The 26,189-nt window shown below is 37.7% G+C and overlaps 1 protein-coding gene across 2 annotated transcripts in view; it reads left to right on the plus strand.

Moving 5' to 3' along the window:
* Positions 1–26,189, plus strand: part of PRKCE (protein kinase C epsilon) — a 301,786-nt gene that overhangs the window by 97,150 nt on the left and 178,447 nt on the right. For both annotated transcript variants that reach the window (XM_050893523.1, XM_050893524.1), the window contains exon 2: positions 5,317–5,380. In XM_050893523.1, the coding sequence (XP_050749480.1) occupies positions 5,317–5,380 (64 nt within the window). The remainder of the gene's footprint in view (positions 1–5,316; positions 5,381–26,189) is intronic.

Consider the following 26,189-nt stretch of genomic DNA (forward strand, 5'->3'; position numbering starts at 1 on the left):
TCTCTCAAGAGACAAGTTCGCCTTTAAATGAGTACAGTGCACCTAATCTTAGGTGATGTTCTTGTGTTGGAACATAGGTGGCTGATGGACTCTGTTATGATCAAATGAAAACCCATGGTAATGGGGCACTGAGCCACTGAAGATAGCGGTTTATCACTTGTTTACAACAGGCCTCAGTTTGCTGCATAGGGCACGCAAAATCTCTGTGCTGGTGCTATCAGCTAGAATGAAAAAAACACCCCCAAATGTTGATGGAATGATTCGGGCTGTACAGTGGTCAAGAACGTAAAATCTTCATATTCAAATATGAAGCATTGGTGTAACCCAAATAGTTGCATAGCATATTCTAATCTTCCTCAACCCTATAAGATTAGAGAGGGTGTGTGGTTCCCTTAGCAAAATCTTAGTCTAAGAGAATTCTGTCCGAGTTTCATGGTTTTGGGGGTGGGAGTTACATCTTGCACCTGAGAGGAGGAAAATGGTGAGCTTCTAGACGAGCTTAGGACTCAGTTTTTCAGAAGAATGCTTAGGATTTAAAAGCTTGCAAAAAGCAAACCTTGAGGAAAAGCTGAACTATTTTCACAGTCTTCATAGTTCAATTAAATTTTGCATTACTCCAAAGTTGCCCAAGAATTGTGATGCTTTGGAAATGCTGCAGAGAAATATTTAAGCAATTTTTTGTTTGATATTGTTTTTACTGATGAGTATTAACTGAATGGAAAAGAAAGGAAATTGCCTCCTAGATGTGTACCCATTAAAGTTGTTTAAAAAAAAAAAAAAAGTACTTGGATGTCTCTGATATTGCAGGAAGACAGCATGTGTATCACTTGACAAAGTGAAGCTAAACTGAGGAATAGGAGAAATGGTCCAGTGGGCAGTCTGGGCCTCCAGAGACCAGAGTTCAGTTGTTGTTTAACTGTAGACTTCTTATATGACTTTCTGGCAAGTCATTTAGTCTAGCTTGTGCCTTTGGGAGTATCTCATTTTACAGATGGGGAACTGTCTCAGAAGGGTGTTGAAAATAAAATCCATTAATGACTGTGAAACTATATAAATGCCTTCAATATGCTGAAACTTGGCCATGGTTTCAAAACGGGTTTTTTCCTCTGAAAGTATGTCTGGTTTTATGGATGGTTGCCTTTTGTTCCCTGAAACAGGCTACTAATATGCTTTATTCATGCCTGGAGTTTTTCAAGATCTGTGCTGCTTTCCAGCAAGCATTCTACTCATCTCAATATGCTGCCACATAAGGATTATTTTAGCAATATAGAAGTTGTTTAAAGTACCTTTACAATTAATCTTACTTGCACCTACTAAAACTTTTTTTTTTTTAAACTAAAACTCACTTATTTTAACAAAAGTCACAGCAATAGCATGGGCCAGTAAGAGGATAAAACGCTTTGGTGATCAAACATTTTGCTCAATGATAGTTGTTACATCTTTTGTTGCATGTGGAGAATGCAGCGTGTATGTGTGAGGCATATATTTTGCAATGTGTCTTGCTTACAGCAAAGCTGCTCTTGTATCAACTCCTCTGTCCCATCCGTAGTTTGCATCTTGCCTTGTTCCCTGTTGTCCTTTTGAACAGTCATGTCTTTTTAGAGATCTTCTCATAGTGTCTCTCTGCATGTATAAATGCTTGGCTGCATTCAGAGAGAAGTATTTTTAGTCAAAGAGAAGGGTCAGAATCAGAACTGCCCTGATCAGACTATTTCCGTTGCATTCAAGGATGTCTGTTACATTCAGTTGAATTTGGCCAGTCATTCTGTTTCTGGTTACGTATGTCTAAGGGCATTTCACATGTGATAACTTTCAGGGCATTTGGTGAAAAATTCATGGAAACTTTAGATTGTGCTGTATGCATCTTTTGTTACTTATTTATAAAATGACATTGCATAGTCCCCACCTTCTTCTAAGTCTAGTTTAACGTGCAGATTGAAAGAAAAGGCATGTAGTTTATATTCTAGTAATCTGACTGTTTTGGAGGCATCTATACTGTTGTTTTTCTAGGCATTAAATTAGAAATGTTTTATGCAAAATTAGAATTGAATCAGTCCTTTCCATTCCATACTTGCTTTGATACGTGAAAGACCTGAGATCAAAAGAAGGATTCCTGTCAGTTTACAGGATGCTGCTTTTTTGGGGGTGTTCTTTTTATATGTAAGGTGGTCAGCTGAGGCAGCTGAGCTGCCAGCTTCTTCCAAAAGTACTAATTCATGTGACTGATGAGACTGTCAGCATAGGTACTCACTGAAATGAAATGTGGGTATTTTGTAAATCTAAAAATAAGAATATGTCCATTTCATTCTCATTGGTATTAGAACATTTTAAGACTGAAACATACTTTCCTTGTAAAAGAGACTCCCTTTTATAAGTAGTTCATTCTGCTTAGAGCATCAGCAAAAAATCTGAATCTAAATTAGTAAGCAGCATTTCTAATAAATTGTATATGAAAACAGTCCACTTGATGGCTAATGGAAACTTGGGTTCTGTCCTCCACTCTTTTTCCTGAGTTGCTTCCAATGCTGTTTGTACTTACATGGGCAGAACAGAGATTTTTGTGATGGTGGGCACCAACCTCTCCAGATGCCTGATTCTTCTGCAGGGATCATGTTGGGGTTTTCTATGTGTGTGTGCACACTGGGATTTGAACTGCATAAAGTATTTTACTGAAAGCTTAACCAAATGGTATATAGTGCTGATACAAACAGAGCATTAGACATGCCTGTCTTTAATACAGCCATCTGTTGAGTGCTATAGCAGTTTTTCAAAAGCCTCCCTCAGCATAGACATCAAAGTCTATTCATGCACCTGTGCCTCTGATCTTCTAATATTTTTCTTATTTAAAAACTGCAAAGGGAGAGGAGCAGTATTTCGAGATCAGTAGCTTTATTTAAAACAAACAAACAAACAAAAAATCAAAAAACTCCCCCACAAAACTCGTGCTGCCAGTTCAGAAATTGTTAAAAATGTCTTTACTTAATATTCAACACTTTATTTATGGAAAAACACTCAACCACGCTTTCATTTTCCTCTCCTCTGAGTAACCCCTGACCTTGCTAACACCTATTTCCTGCCCAGTCTATTTACAATACAGCTGCTGAGATCATTTTCTTGATCTGTTGGTCCGATGACATCAGCCGGACCTGTGAACTCCTCTATCGGCTCTCTCTTGAAAGGCACAGAAATGTTTTTGTGAGAAGCTGGTTCGTGGCGGGAGGAGCTTGTTGTCACCCTGATGCGTTCAGCAGCTGTGGCCCAAAAGAGGCAAACAGCAGAGGTGCCCCTCTTGTAAAGGTCCTCTCAGGTGATGAGAGAAACCTGGAGACAAAAAAGGTGGCCCCATGAAGCTGCCCACTGAATGTAGACAGGTAAAGCCTGGCATAGCCAGGATGTTTTGGTGTCTCCTTCCTTTCCTCATTTACTTGCTAATTTGCAAAGACCAACAGATTGGTCTCCTAAGTTATTAGTGTGAATTGGTGATCTCCTGATTATTATCTTATTCTGGCCTAGTGCCATACCCTGATGTCGCTCGTGACTTAGGAGGCAGCTCAGTGTTGTTTGCTGACATCGGCAAAGCAAGGCCCACCTTCCCCTGTTGCGGCAGAGCAGCGTGGCACGGGAGGAGGAGGGCCACGGTGGGGCGGGAGGGGAGGTAGCCTGTTCCCAGGCATAAGCCCCACATGTGGTTGCCTCAGTGTAGCAGAAGCATCAGGAAAGTTCTGGGGTTTCTGCCCATGGAGAGCAAGGCTTGGCTGGACTCCGGTGATGAAGCACGCTCCCTTCTTTTTGCTCTGCATCCGTTTGGCCTGGCATGGATAAGGACCTGCTGCTTTTTCACTTGGGGGAAGAAGGGGCTTTTTGGGGCACGTATCCTTTTCACGTTTTCTCACCCCATGTACCCAGGTTTGGTACATGGCAGGCCTGATCTCATCAAGTCCCATGTGAGTGTCAGGGCCCAGGGGGCACCAACAGGCCCTAACGTCCCTGCCTGGCCCCTAGGGCTCCCCCCACTCTGCTTGGGGCCCAGGACCCCATGTCAGCCCCTGGGGCTGTCAGCCTCTCCCCCAGAGACGCTGCAGCAGGGCTGGTCTCAAGCTCCCAACAGCCCTGCCCAGCCAGGCCTATCTGCAGGCCCACATCCTGGCCTGGCCCTGGCCCTGGCCCAGGCCCACCCCCAGGGAGGTGCCTAAAGCCCAGGGCTGGGGCTGCCCTGGTGCCTCCCTGACTGCCCACTCCTGGCTGGAGTGGTGGGACACAGGACAGGCCCTGGCAGACAAGGCGCCTTGAGGCACCCTGGCAGCGGGCATGCAATTTTATCTATGTGCTTTACTTAGTAAAACAGAATGAAAATATAGTATTAATTTACACCACATCGCTTCACTCAGTCTCTGAAATCGTGTGACAACTACTGTGTGACAGTAAGAGCTATCGATTATATAGTGTTTTAGTTAGAGTTTAATTTTTCAGAGATGGGTGGCTGCAAAAATTGTCTGTAATGTGTGGGGCACCATTAAGATACTCAAATCCAGCAGTATTTAGAGTTGCTGATGAAACGGTGGTAAAATACAAGAGGATTTGTAATGAGCTCTTCATTGCGGTGCCTAAATGTACAGGAGCTTATTCCCACAGCCTGTGAAATCTTGGAAGTACAGCAGCTTGATACTGAGCACCTGTATTTCATGCTGAGTGAAAGTGATCTCTACAAGAGCAAAGACTCCTTAAAATCTACCAGAATGGTGCAGAAATAAACAAATTTTGTATTTCAGAAAAAGAGGATAAAGCACGTATTTCTTTCTCCCAGTGGGAATACAAAGGGAGTATTATAAACACGTGTTAACCGGCCGTACAAGCTGCGTGTGTTCATTTCCCCTGTTCTGTGACCAGAGCTGATCTGTCTCGCTGGGATCTGAATAGGTCACAGTGTTGTTTTTCACATTTGCATAGCTGGGCTCAGTATAAATTACAGTAAAAAAGTTATTTGATACTACCACTTTTTAACTTTCTTCGTTGTCTCCTTGGAAATAGTGGTGCAAATGTGTGGCAGAACAGTGTTTTAAATATTTGATTTGTAGAGTTCACTGGGTTCCAGCTTTCCAAGTGCTAAGGGCACACACTTTTAATTCAGGGAAGGTGCAGGGTTCTCAACACGTCTTTGCAAAAGGAGGCTCTGTTGGTAGTGAACTGTAGACCTGCCCATGTGTCCTGCCTACACCTTGGCTTCACGAGTTCTGGAAACTTTTTGTTTCCTGCATGTGCAGTCACTTGCTTTGGGAGCCATTCTAAGTTTTCTTCTAATTCTTTTCTTGATTGCAGATTGACTTGGAGCCAGAAGGGAGAGTGTATGTCATCATAGACCTTTCAGGATCATCAGGTGAAGGTAGGGACTTTCAATACTTTATCTTATTCTTTCATGAATGGAATCTTCCAAGGGCCTCTGCAATGGATGTATTAGAGGAGGTGCTGTGCCAATATCCTCTTAAATCTGGATGAGCTCAAGTTAAAGTGAACACGTTTTGATGTATCTGCCTGTGAGTCAATGAGCAGTTGCAGATCATCTTATCTTACCCTGTTAATCGCAGATGGTAACAATACTAGCTAAAAGGACAGTAATGAAATGAGAATAGTTTAGTAGTATTAATTTCCAGAAGAGACTTCCAAATTCTTATTTTTGGAAGAATGCTAACCATTATGTAGGTAGAAGTGATGTCAAAGGTGGAGGGGAAGAGTTTATTTGCTTTTTAAATTATTCTAATATTTGGTATTTTTCCACTAAATGTTTTCTTTTTCAAGTAAAGTAATGACCAAAACATTGTAATGATAAGAGGTGTTTTCATTTTTATGACACAGCAGTTACATGTTGGGAAAAAAAACAAAGAAAGATGGAAGAGAAATATTTATTAAATTCTTAAGGTATTCCTCTGCTGTTAAGTGGGAACAGAGTCAGGTCGTATGTGGTGGGAACAGGAGAATTTATGAAGAAGCAAATCTGTGTATCTTAGTCATGCTCCCGATGACAGCCTGACCTGCTGAAATGGCCTAGATGGCTGGTTTGGGTTTGATTATTTTAAATTATATCCACTGATCAGCTTTCCCCAGTAGCTCATAGAGCTCAGCTAAACAAGGTTATTGTTCGTTCACAGTACCTGAAGAAGATTCACATAAACCCTGACAGGAGCTGAAACAGAACATGCTATGAAATGAAATTATTTTGCCTGGCACAGTTGAGAAACAGCAGAAGAACGCGTTTATATTTCTGTTCTTCATAATGAATTGCTGTGCTCTGACCAATTACTAACAGTAACTTGCAAAAACACATATTGCTATAAATCCTGAATTTTAAAAACAAAGCAAACTATTATTTAAACTTCATCTTACAGCCACATTTTTTACCCACATAAGATATGCTCTGCCTTTTTTCTTCCTGCATATTGAAGAAAATATCAGTTAAATAGTAGTTTCCACATATCTTGCTAATTGGCATGCCAATGATGGAACTAAAATGTGGTTAAAGGCATTGGTGTGGTTCTGTCATAGGGCAGGTAGATGTTCTTTCAACCTTCCATTGATAGTTGATACCCAGACGAGCATAATGTTACTATTCCATCACAAGATGCATTCAGGTGTGTTGGACTGTCAAAAGGCAGGAAGAATGGTGTTATGTTGTTCTTCAAAAGTTCTTTAAAACTCTATAACCTTTTATACAGGAAAAGAAAAAATGGTTATGGTAATGTCTCCTATATTATGTGGTGCATTACCCTCTGACACGTGAAAGGTGCTTGGAAAGAAATCTGTAGAACTAGAATTTGTGTTGCTACGTTAGCGATGAAGGGGAGCACTCGAATGGAAACAGGCCACTGAGAGAAAACAGCTTATGAAATGCTCTCTTATGGGAAGCCCTTGGGAAGATCAAGAGGCTTTAGTTAGGGTGAATTTGGTAGAACCCTGGAGAAGTTGGAGTGCTTACAAAATGCAATAGAACTTGCATAGTTTTAGAGGTTTCCCATACAATTAAATAACCATGGAAAAGTGTTGTGTAGAAGTATTGCAAAATTCTCTAGGAAAGTTATGGTTTTCCTCACAAGGGAAATTGGACCAGGTTTGTACAACAGTTCGTAAACTGTTTTTATGGTGTTTTTTTAGCGATTATTTGTCAGCTTTATTAGGGCTGAGGCCTAACTAATTTTGGATGAGTCTCCTCTCACTTCAGCTGTCTTAGTGAAGCACCTAGTTTAACATAACAACTGTATGCATCCTTCTGTAGTGAACAGAAACACTTCACCCACACGCAAAGTAACTTACTCTACACATTTCAAAAATGCCTATTTGATCTATGTATATATACATACATAAATATGTATGTAAATAGAATACATCCGATACGTATTTTATGCATTTCAATGGGGCAGTTCACTGTAGTTGATGTGTGTTTGTTGACTATAAAAGGAACATAAGATTAAGGTTAGACTAAATGCATGACTTTGAGTGGCTAGGGTTGGTTGAGGTGATTGTTACTCTTGACCTAATTTGTTACCCATGATCTTGTTTTTGAACTCCAGTCTTCATTGTGAATATCAACAGAGTACATAGCATTCTCATCATGCTGCACAAATGGGTGTCGCTATTTCATCTCAAATTCTGAGGGGAAAAAATTGGCAATTTATGAAAGTAAAAATACCTGTAGCAACAATTTTAACTGGAGGAAGCAATCATCTTGCATGTTTCTCAGTTAGCAGTACTAAAACAAAAAAAGGCAATAAAAAAAACCTCGGCTGTTGAGATGTATTCCTGTAATTCTGTGTACTGAAAATTGGACTTGTTTCTTCTATGTGATATATGCAGGTTTCTAAGTATCAGCAACCAATAATGTAACTTCAGTTATTTGGCACTTCTAAAAGATTTTTAAGATAGATATCCAAAATCTGTTTTGGTATAATTGACCTAAAATCAGTTGAATCCATTAATATGGGCAGAGAGCTTTGTCCTCTATTAAATTGCCTCTAAGAGGCAAAAGTCCTAATTTTGCCAGTGAGCCCTTATGTGAATAAATTGCTATATAAATTGAAAGTTTACATATAGAATCCTAAATGGTGGATAAAGAAGAAACATTTTCATTAGTAGTATATTCTCAATAGTTTTAGTAAGCTTTTACGTGATATTGACATAAGATGATGTTACCGATATACCTCTTAAAATTCAATTGTACCTTAGTCCCAGCTGCTAGATTGCTTATCCCTCTGCACTATTTGCACTTGCATGGCAAAACAATGAAAACAGTTCATTGTTATAAGCTGACTTCCTCAACAAAAGTACACAATTTCTCTTCCTCCTTCACCCTCCTCTAAACTGAATCATTTATTGACTTTCATCACTTGTGTGGCTTAGGTGTACAGAACAGATGGAAATATGGCAGATTACAAAGGGAGGTAAAGAGTACTTCTGCCTCTCCCTGTCACGTTGAGACAGACTTGTTGAGAGCCACCCTTAGATATCAATATCAGCATCTGGCAGGTATTTTTGTGTGGAACTGTAGAAAGAAGGGTTGAGTTGCTGGCTTTGCTACTTGCAATTTTTTTCCCATTCTAAAGAAAAGCTACAAATCCACGGGAGGTTATAGAGCTGTGCCAGCTTCTCTGCCACTTCCTATATTGTGAAATTTCTTTCAGAAGCTGCCTGAAGGAGAAGCTCTACTTCTCCAGGAGTAACAGTGCACTTGTTAGGGGGCAGCCTGGAAAGCCCAAGGCTTTAGACTGCTCTCCACTGGATGTCTTGCGGCACTGCCAACTCTCCCAGTGGATGTTCAAATCTCAGGGAATTTGGATTTGTTCTGAAAACACCATTTTCTAGAACTTGCTCCCATTCGATTCTAGTCTTTGAAGCAGAAAAAGGTTGGAAAACATGAATGCTAAAGTCTGAGAAGTGGAAAGCAAGCTACATAAAAAGCCCCTACAAGAACAACAACAAACACAACAGGAACGTTTTTATCATCACCTTTTTTACACTAATCCTGTTTTGGAGCCTGCTTGTAGCTTCTGAATGTTTGTTCTGCACTGAGAGGGAAGATGAGTAACTGTATTTTAGCAATCTTTTGTAAATTCTGTAGTAGGAACTGTCTGGCCCACATACTGAAAAGAAAATGCTAAATGAACTGTTTATCATGCAGAAGGTGATGTTCTCAGTAGCTAGGATTTAAATTTTTCTGCTAAAATTTGAACATTCCCATATTGTGCTTTCAAAACCAGTTCTGCAAAATACTTTAGCATGCTTTGCTGATGTGGACATAGGAAGAGGGAGAGAAAACAGCTTTTAAAATACATTTTTAAAATTCTCCATTTTAAACTATGTAACTAGTGTTTCCATAACACCTGTGATTCAGGTCTTTACACTCTCTATGCCAAAATTGATCTGCAGGGTTATTTACCTTCTGTAGGTTTACTTTATTTAAAATGGCTCTGTGCATTCAGAGTAAATACGTATTTGTGTTTCCCATGAATGGAAACAGCTGTGTCAGTGGAAACTTCCCAAATGTAGATACGCACTAAGGTATCCATTCACAGGCTAAAATAACTGCAACAGTTAATCAGTAAAGTTCTATTTATAAAAATATTTGTTCATAATTTTAATACTTTTACTGGATTTTTTAAGTGTTGACAAGTAGTAACGGCCCACTCAGAACTTTAAGGGATATTTTAAAAACAAATCCCTTTGGTCAAACAAACAAATGGAGGCTCTGTGGACCTGACACAGCATCTGGTAGTATTAGTTGGAATTTTTTTGCTTAACTTCATTGAGCCATGTACTGTGCCATATGCAAGCACATAGGATCTTTAAGAATAAGTGTTTCTGATAACTTGCTTTTAGGAGACCAGATCAAAATATGGGTGGTGGTTGTTGTTGTTACTCTGCCAGAATATTTTGTCAGACTTGCAAAGCATGCAATCAGTCAATTCTGCTATTAACCAAACATCTGGTGACTCCACTTTATATATGCAGTTATAAGAAAAACAAAGTTTATAGTAGACCAGTGTTCATAAGAAGTAATTAGCTTGGGAAAGATCTATCATATTTATTCTCTCTTACTTTGCAAACTGGATCTAATGATTGCATGCGTTTTTAGTCTTGTGTCTTCAACTTCTGCCAGGGCTATGGAGAAAGGTGTGTCTGTTTATCAGTCTTTCAATGAACAGGATACTCTACAAGACATGCTGTCTTAATCATTTCTTCAGTGCTGCTTGTTGTCCAAGGTCATATTGATTTTCTATATTAATTCAGTGTTGCTGTAGCATATGCATTATTTGTAGGCTGAAGTGCACTCATTGACTGTTTTATTGATATGCTTTGGCAGTGTTTTTTCATCTATTTTAGTGCTGATAGAGTTTTGTGAGTGCAGTTTTTTGAATGATTTCAGAAATACTTAAGAGCTCCGGTGTAGCTGATCAAGATCCAAATGCAGGCTGAAAGTTTAAAACATAACTAATGTGATGACACAATGATTCAATTTATAAACTGGAATAACAGATGGCCATCAAGTGGGTAAGAGAGGTAAATTGCCTGAGGAATGATTAAAAACATTTTCAACAAAGTCAGTTTTATATAGACTGAAAGACAGATGCTGCTATATTTAAAAGCTTGTGACCTCCCTGCTGCATTTGTCATTGTAGATTTCTTCTTTCTTTGGAATTACTAGTTTATGTCTGACACAAATGTATACAGTTACTTATGGTAGCTTTCTACCAATTTACAAATTAAGTTACCATTTGCAATATGTCAGTATTGAATCGACTGTAGAATGACTTCAGCATGACCTTGACACATTAGGTTTTTTTCTTAACTGTATTTATTATAGGTAACGTAATAAAAATTTAAGACCTATTCACAACTCTTTTTCTATGTACTATGTCTAATCAATTGAAATGATTATTTATCATTGTTAGATGTCCCAATTTGCATTATGCAATTGTCTTTCTATATAATTACAGATTCCCCATTTTAGAGCGGGCAGTTGAATTGCAATAAAACACCACAGCTCGTGCTGGAGGTGATAGGTACTGCAGAAAGCAGCCTGTTGGAAGTTCTTGGTTATGTTTGCAAGTTATGTAGTTACAAAAGATTACATCTTCTAATACATTCATCTTCAGATTCATCTACTCGTGAGATACTTAAGTTTCACAGGATGAAGAACTTAAGGTGATATTTAACAGTAAAGCCTGTTAGCTGAAGTCACGGCAGTATTTTGTGAATGCAAAACGTTTTATTTAGGTTGATTATTGGGCCTTTTGCATTGAAATATCCAACAAAGAAGTCCTTAGACTTCTGACTACAGCAGATTATGTATTTAACATTTAAGTCAAAATATGTGAGTTTAGAAGAGGTTTCCAAGTTCTTCTTAGCTCATTTACTTGAAGGCTCTCAGTTTTGCAAATACAATTATTGCTGATTGGCGTATGTTATGGTGGAAGTTCTGTATGAAAAAGGAAAATATTATCAGTAGAAGGGTATGCTTCTTAATGCCATTTTTGTGTCTCATACTTGATAAATCTATAACATAGATACAGCTTGTTAATCAGAATATCCAGAGGATTTGTTCCAGGCATCCAACTTCGGTAGAATCAATACAGCAAGAAAAATTGTATTTCTGTTCCATGTTGTAGCATCCTTTTGCAAAGATCTGTTAGTAGAAAATACCCCACGGGTTGAAAACTGTCTCTGCAATTCCTAATGTATCCATTTGTCAGAGCTTTTGTTCCTTAGTCTATTTTGTAGTTGTCATCGTCATCATCATTAATTATGCTTCTTATGCTATAAGGGCCCAGAAAATGAGATCTGGTTGTGCTAGGCACTGTCTGAACAGAGAACAGCAGAAGGTGCTTACCCAGAAATCTGAAAATCTAAATGATGTGCATCCAGGAGCTAGTCTTTTTGCTTCGTTGTTTCAGGAATTTGTGTTAGTGAAGAGTGGTGTTTTCTTTCACTGATGTCTTCTATTGCAAATACAACTTTGACAGGTTGGGTTTGGGTTTTTTTTTATTATCTCTGTTGCCATTTTGGGACATTCGTGGTACTCTTGAAAGATTCATCAGGCAGACCATGAAATAGTTTCTGGTAGCCATCAGCTGCAGATCTTGGGGTGTTGAACAGGCTGTGAAAGAATACTTGTGTTTGTTCAGAATTTCTAGTATATGACTAGGTAGATAGACCTCAGCTGAATATCATTCCAGTAGGTGGAGAGCAGCTCACCTCTTTCTAGAAACATTTCTCAGTTTTTTAGAAGGTACAAATTGTTCTTTATTCCCACTGATACATCTCTTCCATCAGGATGTATCTCTAGCCCACGTTTGCTATTCCTCCTGGCAGTAGCATCTCTTGCTAAAAGAAAGTTGTAGGTTAATCACCAGCTTTTCATTGCGAATAATTGCATTTTAAGATTTTGACGCAGGAGTCAACCTTCTTTATTGTATTAGTTTTGTCTGTGCTGGTTTAACCACTTGTTTACAAAGTTACCTCTTTTCTAGATTGTGGTGGTGTTGTTGTTTGTTTGTTTTTTAAATGAGAATGGATGGAGAACCTGTTGTATAATAACCCACGCGCATATGGTAAACACATGGAAAAGAAGAATCAGAGAGTCCCTTAATAGCTTCAGTGCAGAGACCTTCTTATCTCTTATTTTGCAGCCCAAAATTTGATTGAGCATTGAGCACACACACATGCTTACCTTCCTCTGTATTTTAATGTCTGAGAGGAAGCTGATGTGTTGAAAGTGGCTTAGGAAGAGCCATATAGAGTCTGGGGAGAGGCAAAGGTGGAGTCAGAGTGCACTGCCCTCAGGGGGGGCCCCAACAAGCCTCTCCAGAGCTGTACGTGGAGCAGAAAGGATCTGCACAAATGGATCTGTTGTGGCACTGGGGCAGGCAGTCTTCCAGGGATAAAATGTAAAGTATCTGTGAAGTAAGGATGCTGCTTGTTGCCTGGAAGGCTGTTTACCAAGACTCAGCAAGCCACATGAACATTACATTTTTAGACTCAAGGCTGGGGCTTTTTCTGGGAGTTAAAATATTCTGAAACTATCTGAACAGGACAGTGCTGAACTGGCAGTGCTAACTGGATGGTTTCTGCAGTCACTTGACTCAGGTAGGTTTACAAGTTACAGCTCTTCCACAAATGCAGCTCCCCCTGAAAGTTCTCAGGAATACTGTGTGCTCAGGGAGATAGGGTTTGAAGTGTCCGTATTGTATAGCTTTTCTCCCTTCCCAATGTAAAGCAAAATATCCAGTCAGAGAAACTATGCACACATTTGTTGCTCTGCTCTGTTCAATCTCAGTAAGGAAGACTCTGCTTCTTCTAAAGGCCTAATCTCACGTTTTTATTCATAGCTTGGGTAAAGGTAGGATACTACACTAGCTTTTTGGTTTTCCTTCTGTAGGCTTCCTTGTTTTAACAGAACAAGAGCAAGCAGTAGTGTGTGAGCCAACTTCAAATGTAACCAGAATCTTTGTTTTCAAAACTCATTATGCAGTGTATCAACTGAGAACCTTTGAAGCTTTGGTTTTGTGTAGGTAGGGTTTGGGGGATTATTTTTTCCCCACTCAGCTTTTCATTTCTTCAGTACCAAAAGATCAGCAGTCGTTCAAACCACAAGTGAGGGAAAAGGGTAAAATCAAAGAAATAAAAGAAGCTTAAACTGATTTGCAAAGTTTTCTCCTTATGCTATGCCTTCATTTTCTTCTCCTAAGAGGGATAATTCAAAACTATTACTAATATGTCTCTTCTCTTGGTTCTTATTTGGTTTAATCTTAAAATACCTCTGTGCTGAAGCGTGGATGCTTATTACAAAAATGAAGATTCTTTTCTAGGTTTCTTTCTTTCTCTTCTTGGAACTATTCATCTATTTTATGACTGTGTTTACAACTGGAAGAAGTCTTTGCCCGTCCAGATCTTGAGTTTCTAGTTTGTTTATTTAAACAAACAAACAAACACCCAACCAAACAAAAAACAACACCACAACCCCACCCCACCCCCAAGCATTGCATTTATACTAATACGGAAACTTGAAGGTTATGATGCTCAGCCAGACAACTTTGTCATATCTCAAATGAACAACTTGAAATAAATCTCTTGTTTTCCCAAATCTGTTAGAATAAATTAATGTCAGTAGATATCTGTAATTCACCTTACTGGTGCATATTTACTTGTTGGTGTGGTAGGTGATGTGTTTCTTCTGAGACAAAATTTCACCTATTGGTAGCATGGCATCTGAAAGCAGATGTTTGTGTGTTGTTACCCAAATGAAAGTAACTGGAAAGCTTGAGAGGAGGAGCTGTGAAATAATAGTATGAGAGTCCACATTAAGTTTCTTGCTCTTGGAAGTTAACACTGACTTCAGTAATGGCACAGGCATTTGGTTGGGAAAATTAACCTTGCAGGCTAACTGTTCAAACCCAAAATTCTTTTTAAAGGTATCAGTACAAACACAAATCAGCACTTGGTGACAAGTCAGTCTGTTGGTGCATGATCCTTTTAAGCTGCACTGTTCAGTGAAGAGGTTCTCCAAAGGGTACTTATGTAATTTTGACTTTGTGTGGCAAATGCCTTTGTGAGGAACATCTCTCTGTGGATTTATAGCCATCCCTTGGATTGTATCCAGTTAGCTGATTGAACATCTGGTAAGCATTGTGTGTTTGTAATAAGCCCTTACTGTATAAAGCTGGCTCAAGCTTTTCAGGCAAAGATCGATGACCTTTTCTTGGCAGGCTTCTAGCTGTTTGCCAAAACAAGTGCTTCGCAGGGAGCAAGACACTGGTAGAAGATTTGGTTTAAGGGCGCCTTTGTATTGTACTGTAAGAGTTTGTACTTGTTTAAGGAAAATTGTGTTAGACTGAAATAGAAAAGTAATGAAACCTCATATATATACCAGATTCCAAACTGCTGTCCCTCTCTTCTCCATTTATGTAGTAAAAGCTCCGATTTCCATATGTTGGTTTTTTCCTAACATAATTGTGAGAGGCCTTTGGAATAGGCATGTTTAATTTTACCACTGCGTATGCCTAGTATGTTTTTTTAAGAAAACTGGAGAAAAGTATCAAGTTAAAAACTATAGTGGTGTTTTCATACATAAGTGAAACATGAACTAGTAATAAGATTTGAAATAGAAATACATTTTGGAAATCTGTATATGGCTAGCTATTTTGTAATAGAAGACACAACATAGATTAATCCAATGCTCATTGTATAGCATGATGTGATGTGAAAAATAGATATAATATTATAGCTTATATATATATTTGTTTTGTTGTACTTCATAAAATACATAACCTATACTCTGTTATGATTTGTTAGTGTTTTGCTTACACTTCTGTTGTTGCAGTAGTGTGCTCTGAATCGATCTGTTCCCTCTTCTCCCTTATGCTCCCCAACAATAGTCAAGTCTGTTTATTGTTAGTATCATTGAGGAGAAAAGTCTTAGTATAGTCTATTTTGATTAATTGATTAGGGGATGAATAGATGAGGTAATACATACATTAAAGACAGGTCTAGCCATGTTCCTGGCATTCCATGTACTGGTGAGGTTGTGAAAACTTTGTGAGCGTTCATGCCTTTTGTGAATATCATTAACCAGATATTTACTGCCTTCAACATAGCCTAAAAAATCTACTTCTATTTTTAAAATATGAATTCTACAGTAGTCTCAAAAACTATGTATTTTTTGAGTATAGTCTTGAAAGGTTAAAATACTTGAGTACAGCTGGAACCAGAAGTCAATTTAGGAAAGTTCTTTCTTAGTGGAAGCTCAAAATCTGCATACAGTTGCATATTTATTCCATGAATCCATTGAAAATAAGCATTAAAAATTGTTGTAATATATTAAGTAGAGGTAAATAATTTTATATGTTTTAAAAGCTATTTGAAAGAATCAATCATTTAACTGAAAAGTACCATCATTATTTCTTAGGTAAAAGCCTGAATTTCAAACTCTTAGACTTTTTAAAAACAATAAGCAGATGTTCTAAAAAGACAGTCCCATTACCTGTGCTCGTTTGCCACAGGATCTTAAATCATTTCAGTCTTCTGCACTTTCCGTGTAGGAAGAGTGAACAATATTAAAAACCTGTGGTGCATAATATGGAGTTTCAGTAAAGATAAAACAAAGCATTTGAGAAAAGTTAATACATTATATATTTTGCAAATCAGCAAAATTTATACTTGCTGTTACTTTTGTTTTGAGGTAATGATCATGCAGTACAGTAAGTGTCCCAGTAATTACAGATTGAAGTTAGAGCAACAAAGAACACTACCCATGGGAAGCCCTTGTCTTTAGTGAACGTGGCCATCATTAAGAGGGACTCTTGGACTCTGTTTTACTACTCGACATTTGGTACTGTTAAATATGTGTGTTTATGCCTCTCAGTGGTAAGCCATTCTTTATACTGTCGGAGAATAAAGCAAACTATAATCTCACTATTTTTACAAGTGAGTATTACTAGCTGAAGTAAATACATAGCTAAAAATATTTTACCATAGAAGTAGGTAAAACAAGCTGCGTACAAAAGGGCACTAGTTCTGTCAGTCAGAAGCTTTGTTGGCAGGTTTTGCAGGTTACACTTGCATAGTCAGAAACCTTTTTCTTATTTTTATATCAGCGGTTACGCTCATAATTTGGTGGACCTTCAGTCTGTGGTAGATCTTTAAGGCATATTATTAACTAAATCTGTGGATTGTGCAACACAAAAATAGAATGAATGCATTGGAACTTCATTATCCCAAACTATAATAGTGTGGGTTTGTGTTGTTTTGGTTTTTTTCTTTAAAGATTTTAGTGATCATAACATGTTCTTGGAAATGCCTCTGCAAAGGCATCTGCAGTGTTAATACTGTATTAATTCTTGTGGTAGTCTCAGAATACACTATGGTTTGCAAGACTTGCTAATTTTGCTTTGCCTTCCACCAGCCCTCTCACCCCTGCCTCACCTTCATGCAGATAGTTTGGCTGAAAGAATAGAAATACTCTGGTAAACTGTTGTGTGTAGTAGGAGTTACCTCTAAAATAATGAGGTAGAGCAGTTCATTTTCCATAGGTACCTTTATCTGTCATTCAGAATTTACTCTTTCCTTTTCTCCGCTAGAGCCTTTTCATGGACACTTTGTACCTGTGGGGGGAAAAATTTTGTGACTACAAAAGGCAGTCTCTGGACATAAAAATGACTGAGTAGAGCATGTGTGTATTACTTGCAAGTTAGAGTTTTGAAAAGAAAGCTTCAAAGAAAGCAAGATGCAAGTCCAAAAAGGAAGATCAAGCCCTTTCATCATTTCTCTGTATTTTCAGAAGGGCTATACTAAGGAAAGTATTGCAAGCTGAGATAGATACTCTGATTTAAACACTGCCTAGTCCTTTGTCTTTTTTTCATGCTATGACTTTTAGTTTGCTTTCATTATTTCTGCCATATTTCTTTAATGTATTCTTCAAAAAAAGTGAATTATATGTGATATCAGGAATAATATAAAATATAGATTTTAATCTGTACTAGCAGCTTTAACAAAAATGCCTGATATGTTGGACTTTTAGCTATTGCATGCAGTATAGATCCTTGATTTCTCTTATACTAAGGCTGGGGTATATTTCTCAGACATTATATTTCTGTAACTTAACCATTAATAAATAGGCAATATCAGAATCTAGGGCAAAATGTTTAACCTGAATAAGTCTGAGGAGTTTTAGTAACTCCAGTTTGCACCAGTGGGGCTCCTTCCTCCAAGACAGAACAGATAGAAAATCTCATTTATATTACAGTGTTGTAAAGCAACGCTGAGAAATACGCCCTTTCTACTTACTTCTCTTTATAATTCCCAGATCAGTATCAGGAAACTGGATCTTTCCAGTTAATTCCTAACCATGTGCTTTTCTTCTTTATTAGACTCTGTGTCTTCAAAAAATCTTTAATACAGCATTTTTTAACTTCATCCCATCATTTTGGAAGTCTGCTCTGCTGTGAATGGTGCTATTTAAAGGAAACATCTTCCATTGCAATTCATGAATTTTCCATAGTCGGTAAAAGTGACCCAGGGTATGAGCTCACCTCTATCTAAAATAATGGAAGCAGCTGTACTTCTCTCTTTTCAGAGCAATGTAATTGTTTACATTTGCACAGCGATAGCATAAAGCAAAAAAGAACAAGAAAGGAAGAAAGAACTTCTTTTCCCATTTAGACTTCAGAAAAATGAAACTGTGTGAATGTATAATCGCTTTCAGACTTTAGTCAGGGTGCTTGAAAATCTAGTCCAGCCTTTATTAAAAATATGATGCAGTATTTAATTATTGTATGACAAAGAACTGAAGCCATCCTGTTTTCTTTTTTGAAAGAGTGGCCATTTAACAGTACAGTTCTCCCTGTAATCCTGTGCAAAGACTTTATTTGGGGCTTGGTAAAAGTCAGATGACTGCTGTGGGATTGTCTTCATCTGAAGAAAGTTTCAGATGCAGAGGTCAGAACATTAAGATCAGGTTTGAGGCTTCGCTTTAGTGGGTGAGTTCTTAGTTTTACAAAAATAGTCCTGTGCATTTCAGTTGATAAGTAAACAAGCAATGAACCTCCACATGTTCAATCAACATTATATTTCATATTATATTCAGAAGCAGAGTTCACAAATATTCCAGTGTTTTGTAAATGTCAGTGTGAGAATCACATAGAATACATGCTGAACAGAGAAAAAAAGGAAGAAAAAGGTCTCATTAGCTGCAAACGCAGTAAGTAAAACTTAAATAGTGGGGGGTTTGTTTTGTTTTTTAAACTACAGCAATTTGAGTTTCAGTGTCTGATTTACTTTGGTGTTAGAACAGCTTGTGGACTAAATACGTTTTTATTTACTTTCAAATGCTTTAAAGTGTTTCTGAAGAAACATAGAGTTAAATTTTATAAAGAATTCTAAGGGGTTTTTATAATTCATTTGTATGCATTCCATAAGTACAGCAGATTTTGCGAATATCCGTGATGGCAGATGTTTGTTTTAGAACACGCAGTTTTCATGTGTTCATAGATTTTGGAGTGAAAAGAAATATATACTTATTATACTGAATACACTTCAAGACTGGTGCAAATTTAGTACTGCAGGCAAGATAATATTATAGCTCTCGATGTATGCAATGGAATCACTGATGAACCCATTTTATAATAATGTTTTTGAGAATGGGATTGTCTGGTTAAACCCCATAACTGGAGTGATTTGTGCATCTGCCATCTTGACTTTGGGCAAGAGTCTTCTGTGCGTCAACGGACTTCTATGGAAAATATGAGTACGTCTGCCTATTGTGCTGCAAGGCTAATATTAATAAGTGGAAGTTTTCCTTGAGAGAAAGAGCTTGATAAAGACTGGAAAAGGACTTGAGATTTTGATTTATATCTTGTTTTCCATTAACTACATACTCTTCATTGAAAGAGCAGAAAGTTCACTCAGTGTGATGTAATGAACTTGCAGTTATTAAAATACAATTTATCCCTGTTTCAGAATCTTAAATGAACTTTGAGTTTTGGGATTTTTTGGTGTTTTTTTAAGGATTCGTTATTGTTAAACTCTTTTTGCTGGCTGTAGTTACTAAATTGCAATCAGGGGTCCTTTTTCAAAATCCTTTCTCGGGACATTTTGCTGAATATAGTACCTTTGTGTACAAATGCAGGAGTTATTAGTTCTTAGTTATACTTTTAAATTTGAGAGTGGCAAATTGACCATAATGAATAGATTTTTCTCCCAATGTGCGGTTGTGTAGTGGATTTCAGAATTGATCTTATACCAGCAAAACCAAAACAAAAGCTGAAGACTCTCTTAATGACTTTCAGGATTTGAAGATTAAAAAACTTTAATTATAGTTTGTTTGTTTGTTTTTTTAAAAGAAAAGACTGTCATCCCTGGTCTTTATTATTAGAGAGCATAAATTATGCATGCCCAGGGAAGGTCAGACATCTAACATGTATAAGATATATTTTACTTTTTCATTTTGTCTTCATGGGATATAATCAGTATCAGAAATGACATTTTTTGTTTTGTTAAGATACTGCTTTGGAGGGTTTGATTGTGTTCATTTTAGAAGAACGTATACATCACTAAAAGTTATTTAGCTTCTCTTAGGTAGATTAAGCATTTCCCTTATCTGTGCTTGAGTGTTTGACTAAGTTATGTAAGGAAATCATATCTTGTTCTTCAAGTATTTTTCCTAATTTTTTGAGTGGGAGAAGGGGAGGGAGACTTCTCGTACTCAGTGGTATCTTGTTTGATGTCTTCTCTGAAGGACTGTGTGCTCACAGACTTTCCAGCTAGGATAGCCGAGCCATTTGGCGTATTAGGATGTGACGCAGCTTTTCATGTTTCTGTTTCTTTGCAGCACCACAGTCCTCATTATTTACAGATTTCTCTGTAAATAATTTCTCTCTATTTCTCTCTATTGCTCCAGAAAGGCTGACTTGGGATCTGAGCTATCAAATAGCATGGGCCTATGTCTCTGTATTCTTTTCAGGCTTATCGCTCATTTCCTGGGCCTCAGCAGGAGTCAGTGGAACTCTTGCCACCAACTGGACAGATCACTTGAGTTGTCAGGCACACTGTTTCCTTACAAACTGAGAATGGTGACTCAGTGAAAGATTCGGAGTAGGAAATACAAACATATTTCTTCTATGCCAGTTTAGCTACACATAACAAACTATGGAAAGTATTGGAAAGTGTTTCATTTCATTGCTACTGCCTTTGGAGAAGAAAGTCTTTAAGAATCCTGAAGTTATTTGCAAATGACCTTGTGAAAAGCTGATGCAACTAATACTGTCCAGCACTTTCTACACCAGTTTCTCTGCAGTGTTAATATTTTTTTTTCTAGGGAACAAGACTCCTGATTCCTAATTTAATACATAGTAAGAGTAATGGAAGCAGTTTCCCTTTACTGTGAATATGGCAGACGTACAGGCTATAAAAGTTGTATTTGAGAACTTGCATCTTTTTCATTTCTTTGCCCAGACTCTTCTAACCATATAAAATATCAAAATGGAATTATTTTGTTACCAAATTCTTTGAGTTACAGATACCATATGCTGCTGAAGTCACAGCTATCATCTCTCAGGGTTGTATTTACATAATAGTTTGAGTGATTCCTTCTAGCAATACTGCTAACGTTACCAGCATTGAAGGACTGCGTAGAAGACTTTAAAAGTGGATTGGATTTGCTATAGCACAGGTGAAACTGCAGTTGTTGCAGCATTGCTGGTCTGAGAAACTTTGGATAACAGGAGGCATGCAGTATTTCTTCTGTGACTGTAATGAGGCCAACCCAGTTCCACTGGAACAATTTTACATCAATAAGAGATTTGGAAGACAGCATGGCAAGAATCCAACCTTCCAGTTTCATACCTACACTAGAAAGCCTAAGAAAAGAATCTGTCTTTAAACATCTGGAATCTATTTCTTCAGTTTGCTGGTACTGATGTCGAGTTTTCTTTTTATTCATTCTTCTCCTCCCTATTCCTGGGAGACATACAGTTGGGGTTTTTAATTAGTTAGAAAATGGAAGTTTCTGTTAAGGATTACTCAGAATAAAGTTAAATAATGGCATTGTTAAATTCAGTAAGATCTAAATTTTATTACTAGTTTCCTGTTTTTATAGCACTCAACTAAATCTTTTCCTTCTTTTCCCTTCTAGTCCTTCTTCCTCAAATAACAGTTGAGGACTGACTTCATAGGTTGGTATACATTAATCACAGAGGAGCTGAACATGAAGTGTGCTGTTAAAGATTAGGTAATTCCAGTTTGAAATTATTCTCTTAGTGTTCTTAATACTGATATCCTTTTTGGAAATTTACTGCTACTTTTGTGTGGCTATGTAATCAATAGCATTTCAGAGGGTCGTTTTCTAAAAAACAGGCACAAAACCTGAGTAATTGTGAAAAAAGAGGGTTGTGGGGTTTTTTTGTTGTTTTTTTTTTAAGACAACAGCTTTCTCTCTTTTTTTCGCTTGGTTAGTGCCTATTCTTGGTAGCTCCTTCTAGAGAACCCAATGGAAAAGTTGCGGCAATTAGCAAACGGTCTCTTGAGGCAAATATCTCTCCACAGAAAGCAATGTGGAACCAAGGCTTTTTCTCTTTTTGTTCCTTAACTTCCCTGGGATGTAGCCACCTATCTCATTTAGGTTCTTGTGAAAATCCCACCTGGTATCTGTCTCTGTAGGCACTAAAGCCTTAATCTGTCCCATGGTTCTTTGTATGGGGTTTGATTATGCACAGCTCTCGGCACCAGTGCATACGAGTAGTGCCTTCTCTTGCTCTGAATGCTAAACCAAACAAAGCTTGTTTTATGCCTTGTTACAATGGGAGGAAGAGAGCAGACGACTATTAATTGCATTGTTTGAATTTGGAGCTAAAAATCAAAGTCACACTTCTTTTTCTCCTCGTTACTGTAAGGTTGGATTGAATTCAATATCTTGCTGACTGGCCTGTAACTGCCTTCCCTTGCTTCCTGCTGAGCTGCTTATCCCGGCCCGAAGTGCGTTGCTTCCCCTTCCACTTCCTGCCAGCTTCGTCTCCAGAAGCGCAGGCAGGCCAAAGTCTGAAGTCCCTGCGCTGGCAAAACTGATTCTCGGTATTTGGAGCTGTAATTTCCTGTAAATCCTTCCTTGCTGAGGTCTTTAAAGCTGGCTATAGTTAGGATAAGTAAAACCAGTTACATAGATGACAGAATGAGTTGAACAGCAGAGTCGATTTTCCTCTTTGATTTGTCTTGGAAAGGCCACTGAAATATGTAATTGCTGTGGGGCGAAGTCACTGTTTTGGTGTGGCAGAGAAACTGTGGCTGTCTATTATTTTAGAGTTCATTCTTAGCAGGAAAAAAATCATTGCAAATTGTAATATTTGTGTTTTATTACAAGTTTTAGGGATAAATTAGCCTGCCTTTTTATAGCAATAATGAGGCATGGAGCTGCCAATCCAAAACACCACTTCCTGTACATTTTGTGTTTGAGAAGATAGACAGAATCCGTAGGAAAAACGGAATAAATACGACATACTGTTGTTAAAAGACCATTCAGATTACAAAACCAAAATTAATCTTACCATCGAAAAGATGAAAAAAAATTTAGACTAAACTGTTGCCATCAGTCAAAGGGACATATATATGTATGCGTGTGTGTGTGTATACATACACATATATGTATTTTTGTAGTTTAAAGAAATAATTTATAACAGAGAAACTTCTTGTGAGTGCCTGGAAAATGTTAATGTTTGATATGTTGCATCAGAAAAACATGAGTTCCATTATGGTTTTATCAAACACATTAATAATCAATAATGGTTGTAATAGTATTGGTATATTTATTTATATTGATTTAGCATGTATCCTTTTTATGTTCAAATGACCAAGTTACTTGCAGTTTTAATTCTAGATTATCATTGTGCCTGTCTCAAATCTTCCTAGCGATAATAAATTATATCACTTAACTGGAAGATGCTAGAGTATACAGAATAGCCTGTTACTAATTTGTTTGGCTTTAAGTTGCCTTGTCAGTGCTACCTGTTCGTGTTGCACTGTGTTGTGGTCTCACCTAAGTATCGGTGCTCATCTCAGATCTTCATTTTGCACCTAGTTTCCCCCACCACATTCATCTTCATTTGAATGAAGAAAACCTGAGCAACTTATGTCTGTCATGTGTTTCCACCACAGTTGGTGACAAACCTCCCAAATGAGCGCTTCCCTTATTAGATATTGTTAAGTTTGAGATGGCTACATCTCAATATTTAAATCCCTTGCCGAAGAACAGCACTGTTTTGTAAGACTGGGTTATTTGCTTTTACTTCCTGTTCTGCTTATGGCCTAGAGGTAATTTTTATATTCCTTGTGGCAAAAGCACAGAAATAGCTATTTGAAAACTAAATAAAAAGCCAAAAGGGAAAACAGACGATGTTTAAGAGTTTCTACAAGTAAGGAGTATGAAAAGCTTGCTAAAGTTTAAGCAGCAACTGACTGTGCAGCAAAACATAATGTAAGGTGTTTTCAGTGTTTTATCAACATCTCTTATCTGAGGTATGAACAAAGTGGTCTTACAAACAAGTTGCAGGACAGTAGGTAATGTAATTTAGAATTAAAATATTATATAAACCATAATCTTGATACCATGATCTTATTCCTTCTGCTGGTATCGTTGATGTCCTTTATGTGGAAAACAGCTGAGATTTCCTGTGTATGGTAATAATTGCATTTATATGGTATTTCTTATCATCATAGAACACTTTATATGTTGCATAAGCTTTACAGCATCTTTAGAAGATGCGTTTTTACGTGGAGAAAGAGAGATGCCGCCAGACTGGGAGGATTATAGGCTAGTGGGTTGCTCAGTGAATACAGGATTCAGGAAGCTGTCTCAGCAAAAAAGTATTCGTGACTTTGGACAAGTCATCAATTTACCCCACATCTCAATTCTCTTTGTGTGTGAACACTGTTAGTAAATAGGACTGCCAGGGATAAAATGCATGGAAAACTGAATCAAGCAGATAGGGCTGCAAAGAGACTGGAGCATGTTGGAGCTGAGATTAATTCTCATGATGCCCATGCTACCAGCCTGAACTCAGACAGTCAGGCATTGTGAAGAAAAAATGTATATATAAAACTAACAGATACTTCTGTATCAGATGCTGCATGACAGTAGCCTTTTAAATCCTTTTTGTTAACAAGAAAGTGCTTTTCTGATTCTGGAGGAAAATTTCATTAGAAATGTTGATATTTCCGGTTTTATTTCATTTTTTTCCAATGCAGTACTTTAGAGCCTCCAGCTAGTAGCAAGTGCTTTATTTTTTGCCTTAGGCCATCTAACTATGGCAGATTATGAGGCCCTGGAGCTTGAGTTCCCTAAAGGAGGGCTATCAGCTACGTGCTCCCTATTATATTCTCAAATCAAAACTTCTGAATAATCTGAAACTAAGTGCAATAACTTTAAAATATGAATTTCTGAATTACATACATAGATGAAGGAAATACATCAAATTGTTCTGTCAGTTTAGAGGAAAAGCGATTGGTGCAGATTCTGGTTTGCTCTACTTCCCTAACCTGTCAGCTGCTGATGAAAGCTGAGACAAAGATCTGGCGTGCAGGTTTTTTCCCATAGGATCAGTGCTAGGCAGTCTTTTTAGTATTTCCATTAACACTTTGTCACTTCAGAGACGCATTAGAACCCATGGTATGCTTCACCTGTGACCTCCTTGAGAAGAAAATCAAGTTTGGGATATCAAGTCATGCAATAATACTGACATGAAAATGATTCATTTTAAAGCTATTGAATTATGACTGAATCTCTTTTCAGGATCCAGCTCTGTGATCCTTATTCACAGAGGGCAAGTGGGGATTGCTGACGTACAGGTTGCAAATCAGTTCCTTTATCCTATGTCTCACCTGTGTGACACAAATAGGGAAGAAGCAGTGGCTTAATGAAAGGGTGCTAATTAGTTTGGGTTTTTTTATAAAATGTTCCACATTGCAGATTTAGTGTAGAGTATCAAACTAGCTCCCTCTTTCCGAGTCTTTTATCCTTATGCTAGTCACTGTAATGTAAGATACGGACAGTGCAATTTCCACACTGCATTACTTGAAAACTCTTGGAAGAAGAGAGTTGATTATGAAAATAGCTGAAACATCCTTTCAAGCTGCAGAAGGTCATGTTAGAAATAGGCAGCATGTATGCTTTTAAAGAGGTAGAAGGGTGATTCTGCAGGTCCTTCCTGGACTACTGCTTAGCTCCTTTTGCGAGAGAACTTCAAACGATGAGGATTCATCCATGACACGTTGTTAGACCATAATTCATGTTTATAAAAGAAAACAACAAGAAGTTGCTTTAGATGATGGAAGAATTACTTTTAAAAGGGAAAATCTTTGGAGGAGTTTGTTTTGCTCTTGTTATTCAGAATTCATACACCGTTAATGTTTAATTCGAAGTATTTCAACACAATGCTTTTACCTGAACAAAGTCGCATTCATTAATAGAACAGAGAATAGGTTTTGATTTGTAATTGATTAACTGTCTTAATGTGTTTGCATCAATTGAAAAATGCACTAGCACAAGCAAAAGTGCAATATTGCTCCAAGTAATTTTCCAGCCCTTTGTGTTTCAGTGGCTGGATGGCATTTAAGGTAACTATGCAATGTAACGGATGCTGATTTCATCCTATATTGCTGTCATGGTA

Source organism: Gymnogyps californianus, chromosome 3, assembly GCF_018139145.2.
Source record: "Gymnogyps californianus isolate 813 chromosome 3, ASM1813914v2, whole genome shotgun sequence".
NCBI lineage: Eukaryota > Metazoa > Chordata > Aves > Accipitriformes > Cathartidae > Gymnogyps > Gymnogyps californianus.